We start from the raw sequence: 5,468 nt of genomic DNA on the forward strand, positions 1-5,468 counted from the left end.
ATTTTTATGAAATGAATGCAGGTAATCTAAAGGTAGTAGTATTTAGCACCGAACGGGTAAGCTACTACGGTTTCTTACCCCAAAAACTAGTGCCACCGTAGGGATTATATTATGATTATGAGTGGGACTGAGGCCGATTTGATTATGTGGGCCTTAGGCCGATTTTCGTTTAGTGATCACTAGACCTAGGTTATACTCCTTGGCAAGAGTATGACGCTCCTCCCCAACATGGGGTCTCTTTCTTAGGAGGACAAAATATTGGAATCCATGTAGCTCACATGATTTATGTCGGTTATGAGTCCCTTGCCTTTCGAACTTTGAAATTAAATGCTTATTTTCCTTCCCTATAAGCTATTTTCCTAAATGGTTGAATTGCAAAGATATTCCCTAATCAAGATATTGATTTGAGATGAGATATTTTCTAAAGTGAATGAAATGTTTTCAAGTTTTATGATTTCGAATTCCAAGTATATGAGTTTCTAAATGATTGTGAAGTGTTGAACATTGAAGAACTTTTACTCTCTTAAGATATATGCATGACTTGAAAGTGTGGTTTGAAATCCCTTAGCCTTTGGGCATTAAGAGTAAAAGAAGATTTCTGATTTTGAAGTTAAATAATGATGACTCACGAGATTGTGTTACATTCTTCATTCTACATGACTTATGGTTTCATAGTTTATACCTGTTCAATCTATGTGAGTCATCTCATTATGCATACATGATTTGATTGAAGAAAATATCATTACTACTTTATACATATGCATGCACCCCCCGCATACTCAGTATATTCCAAAGTACTGATCCACATATATGTCTATGTGCTACATTGTGTCATAATGTAGGTTCAGGTGCTCAGTCCCAGCCTCGCCCATTATTCTTTGAGTACCTTGCCTACATTTTTTACAGTGGTGAGTCCTCATGATTCGAGGATCGATCTTCAGATATTTACCATACTTGAGAGACTATGTTTTATCTTCAGTTCATTTTGAGTCAGTTAAGGCCTGTCCCAATGGCTCTCTATATTTTGATTCATAGAGGCTTTGTCAGACTAGTATCAGACTTGTGATATCTCGATAGGGATAAGTATTATGGTTTTGTCGAGATTTCTCTATGTTGTGGTCATATGAACCAATTATCCTTTCTTATTTCCTTTCTTGTGATATGGCTATATGAGTGTTTAAGTCTATCCTTATCTTTAATTGGGTATTTTTGGGTAGAAACCAGCTCTAAGGGTTAGCTTGGGGCTACTTGTATCCTTAAGCACCGTGTGACATCCCGAGAGGCGATTTTGTGTCATTACAAGTTAAGATATTGACTACTTGTATAAGTTAACAAAAATAGGTTATATCATGTAATGGGTGGTTGGGTTTAGTTAATGCAAAAAAAAAAATGGATTCAAAACATATCTAAAACTCTAGTAAATTATTTAAAGATAAAAAATAGTTGTTTAAGATTACAATATTTGGTAGCTTGATAACTAAAAAAAAAAGTTTGAAATATAACTGACGTATACTAATTTATTTTATTATCTACTATTTTTGTAGTATTAAGTAGTGGCCGCGGGGGTTGATGATGGAGTAGGGTTATGTCCGAGGGGGTTGGAGTTTGGGACGGTTTTGGAAGAGGGGGAAGAGGCGAGGGCAGGGGTGGGTGTGAGGTCTAGCCTGGGTTTTTAGGCTGGTCAGGTGAGAGGTGGTAGAGGCAGGCGAGAGGCGAAAGGAGATAGGTTAATGGTAGGGTCTTGAAATATTGGGAACCTTTAGGGTAAGTTCGTAGAGTTGGTGAAGATTCTTATGAATGGGTATAAGTTGTGGTACTCAGGCAGTGAGAGGCGTCGTGATGGAGTGGACATGTTAGTAGATGAGGAGCTAAGAGGGCAGGTGGTGGAGGTTAAAAGGGTAAGTGATAGGCCGATGATGATTAAGTTGGTCATTGGGGGTTTTACGCTGCATGTGTATAGTTTTTACGCGCCACAGGTAGGCTTGGTTGAGGAGGTGAAAGTGAGCTTTTGGGAGGCTTTGGACGAGGTGGTGAGAATCGTGCCTAGCTTGGAGAAGCTTGTCATAACAGGGGACTTCAGTGGGCATATTGTGGGTATTTCGGGTGGTTATGATGATGTGCATGGAGGGTTTGGTTTCGGCGACAGAAATGGTGAGGGGGTTGCTCTATTAGATTTTGCGAGGGCCTTTGGACTGGTGATTGTCAATTCGAACTTTTCGAAGAAGGAGGATCACCTGATTACTTTCCAAAGCACTTCAGCCAAGACTCAGATTGACTTTCTACTGCTTAGAAAGGAGGATAGGGCTATGTGTAAGGATTGTAAAGTCATTCTAAGTGAGCATATTTCGACTCAGCACAGGCTTCTGGTGATGGACTTTATTATCAAGAAGAACAAGAAGAGTAGGGCCGGAGATGGTCGATCTAAAATTAAGTGGGGTGGCTTGACGCCTGTTAGTGCACTGGAGATAGGGGAGAAGTTGGCGAGAATAGGGGTGTGGGAGTGTAGGGAGGACGTGGATGTTATGTGGGATAAGGTGGCCAGCTACATTAGGGAGACGACTAAAGAGGTGTTAGGTGTTTCGAGAGGTCAAGCAGGATGACATAAGGGGGACTGGTGGTGGAATGAGGAAGTTAAGAAAAAAGTGGAGATCAAGAAGGGGGCGCATGTCCAGTTGATTGAGAGTAAGGATGAAGAGGAGAAATGGGTGAATAGGGAGGTCTACAAACTAGCAAGGAAGGAGGCTAAATTAGCAGTTACGGCGGCTAAGACAACAATGTTTGAGGGTTTGTATGTGGTGTTAGAGGAGAAAGATGGGAAAAAAGGTTGTATAGTCTTGCTAAGGCTAGGGAGAGGAAGGGTCGTGACCTCGATCAGGTGAAGTGTATTAAGGGGGAGGACGGTAGAGTGTTAGTGAAAGATGTTCATATTAAGAAGAGATGGTAGGATTATTTTCATAGGCTTTTAAATGAGGAAGGGGACAGAGGCATTGTGTTAGGAGAGTTGGAGCGCTCAAAGAAGAGCCGGGATTTTAGTTACTGTAGATGTTTTAAGGTTAAGGAGGTTAGAGATGCTATTCGTAGAATATGGAGGGGTAGGACGATGGGGCCAGATGAGATTCCGGTGGATTTTTAGAAGTATGCTAGTGGGCCAGGTTTAAGGTTGCTGACTTATTTGTTCAACGCTATTTTCACGACTGCGAGAATGCCTGAGGCTTGGAGATAGAGTACGATGATTCCTTTGTATAAAAACAAGGGTGAAATTCAGATTTGCAATAAGTATAGGGGAATTTAAGTTGTTGAGTCACACAATGAAGATTTGGGAGAAGGTGGTTGAGCAGATATTGAGGAGGGTCGTGTCCTTTTTAGAGAATCAGTTTGGTTTTATGCCTAGTCGCTCGACGATAGAGGCAATTCACCTGGTGAGAAGATTGGTGGAGAAGTATAGGGAAAGAAAGAGAGATTTGGACATGGTGTTCATCGATCTGGAGAAGGCGTATGATAGAGTCCCTAGGGAGGTTCTTTAGAGATGGTTGGAGGTGAGAGGAGTGCAGGTGAGGTACATCAGAGCTATTAAGGAGATGTACGATGGAGGGAAGACTCGGGTGAGGATGGCGGGAGGAAACTCAGGGTATTTTTCAATAGAGATAGGTTTGCACCAGGGATCGACTCTCAGCCCTTTTCTTTTTACGTTGGTGATGGACATGTTAACGTGGAGTATTCAAGGTGAGGTATCGTGGTGTATGTTATTTGCAGATGATGTAGTGCTGATTGATGAAATGCGGGGGGTGTGAATGAGAAATTAGAGGTTTGGAGGCAAACCCTAGAATCTAAGGGGTTCAGGTTGAGTAGGTCCAAGGTGGAGTATTTGGAATGCAAATTCGGTGACTCGAGTCAGGAGGACGGTGTGGTGGTGAGGTTAGACTCTCAGAATATTTGTAAGAATAGTCTTAAGTATCTTGGGTCTATGATTCAGGGGGATGGTAGATTGAGGAGGATGTATCTAAGTGTATTGGAGCAGGTTGGAAGAAGTGGAGGCTCACCTTAGGAGTGTTATGTGATAGGAAGGTGCCCCTTAGGCTTAAAGTCAAATTCTACAGAGTGGCAGTCCGTCTGGCCAAGCTGTATGGAGCTGAATGTTGTCCAGTCAAGAACTCTCATATCCAAAGATTAAAGATAGTGGAAATGAGGATGTTGCGTTGGGTGTGTGGTCTCACTATAGGGGATAGTGTCAGGAATGAGACTATCCGAAAGAAGGTAGGAGTGACTTTGGTGGAGGACAAGATGAGATAAGGCAGATTGAGATGGTTTGGGCATGTGATGAGGAGGAGCATAGATGCCCTTGTTCTAAGGTGTGAGAGACTAGCTTTGGATGGCTTTAGAAGGGGTAGAGGTAGGGTAAAGAAAAACTGGAGGGAGGTGATTAGGCATGACATGGAGCAACTGGAGCTTACTGAGGACATGACCCTAGATAGGAAGGTGTGGAGGCCGCGTATTAGGGTTGAAAGCTAGTGTGAGTGTGTGGGTTGTGGCTAGGTTTTAGGAGAGTGTGAGGGTGGTAGTCCTCTTAGGTCTGTGAGTGTGTTGTTTACTACCAAGAGAGTATCCATTTTCCAATTTCTTATTTTGTATTGCTTGTACTTTAGTTATTTTACATTTCCTTGATATTTACTATTATTATTTTATTGCTTATTTCTATTGTGTTATACATCCTGTTTCGAGTTGCATTACGACCTTGCTATACTATTCTCTCTCTTGAGCCGGGGGTCTATTGGAAACATCCGCTCTACTTCTTTGGAGGATGAAACAAAGGATGACACAATGTTTAGATAGCAGAATGAAATGCCTTCATCATATCAATTCTTGAAAATGCTAGTACATAGCATGCAATGTGAAAGTGCACTATCAAGATCACTTATGAAATGTTTTACAACACTAACTTGCCCCGAGCATGTGTGCCACTCTTTTTTCTACACTTGCCCAGCATACAACTCCACTTTGTTGTGCATTCCTCATGCTTTCGTGGAGATAATTTTTCTATTCCTTTTGATGTAGGATCACACATCCACTATTTGACCTAATTGAGACATGTCTTTCAAATGAGGACCAAGTTATTCTCATGATTCTCAAAATAATTGCTTTAATTTTCAAAGAAGGCTTCAACTTGATCACCAAATTCCCCAGCACTGTATCTATTTTCTCATATGCTCTCTTTCCCTAACTTTAACTCTCTGATTCAATGCTTCATGATTAAGTTGCATTTTAAGATCGGACTAAAAATTCCGCAGGCATGTTATATCACTAGAATCAACATAAAATGTACTGTATAAAGAAAATAAAAAAAAACAACACATATTTAAAACAAAAGATAAAATGGTTTGAACATAAACGAAAAAAGGGAAAAAGTAAGATAGATCCCGAACGACAACCCTGAAATAATTCAACAAAATAGAAAAGAAAACAAAATAAAC

At 40.9% G+C, this 5,468-nt stretch overlaps 1 protein-coding gene across 1 annotated transcript; it reads left to right on the forward strand.

Moving 5' to 3' along the window:
• Positions 1–1,793: 1,793 nt before the first annotated feature.
• Positions 1,794–3,133, forward strand: LOC124892526. Its single transcript, XM_047403800.1, has 2 exons — positions 1,794–2,476; positions 2,959–3,133. The coding sequence occupies exons 1-2, from the start codon at positions 1,794–1,796 to the stop codon at positions 3,131–3,133; spliced, it is 858 nt and encodes a 285-aa protein (XP_047259756.1).
• The last annotated feature ends 2,335 nt before the right edge of the window (positions 3,134–5,468 follow it).

This window comes from Capsicum annuum, unplaced genomic scaffold (genome assembly GCF_002878395.1).
Source record: "Capsicum annuum cultivar UCD-10X-F1 unplaced genomic scaffold, UCD10Xv1.1 ctg48114, whole genome shotgun sequence".
In the NCBI taxonomy this organism is placed as follows: domain Eukaryota; kingdom Viridiplantae; phylum Streptophyta; class Magnoliopsida; order Solanales; family Solanaceae; genus Capsicum; species Capsicum annuum.

Coding starts and splice junctions, on each gene's coding strand:
- LOC124892526 (XM_047403800.1), top strand. CDS start 1,794: ATGAATGGGTATAAGTTGTGGTACTCAGGCAGTGAGAGGCGTCGTGAT. Junction 2,477..2,958: donor GCACTGGAGATAGGGGAGAA/GTTGGCGAGAAT, acceptor TTATTTTCATAG/GCTTTTAAATGAGGAAGGGG.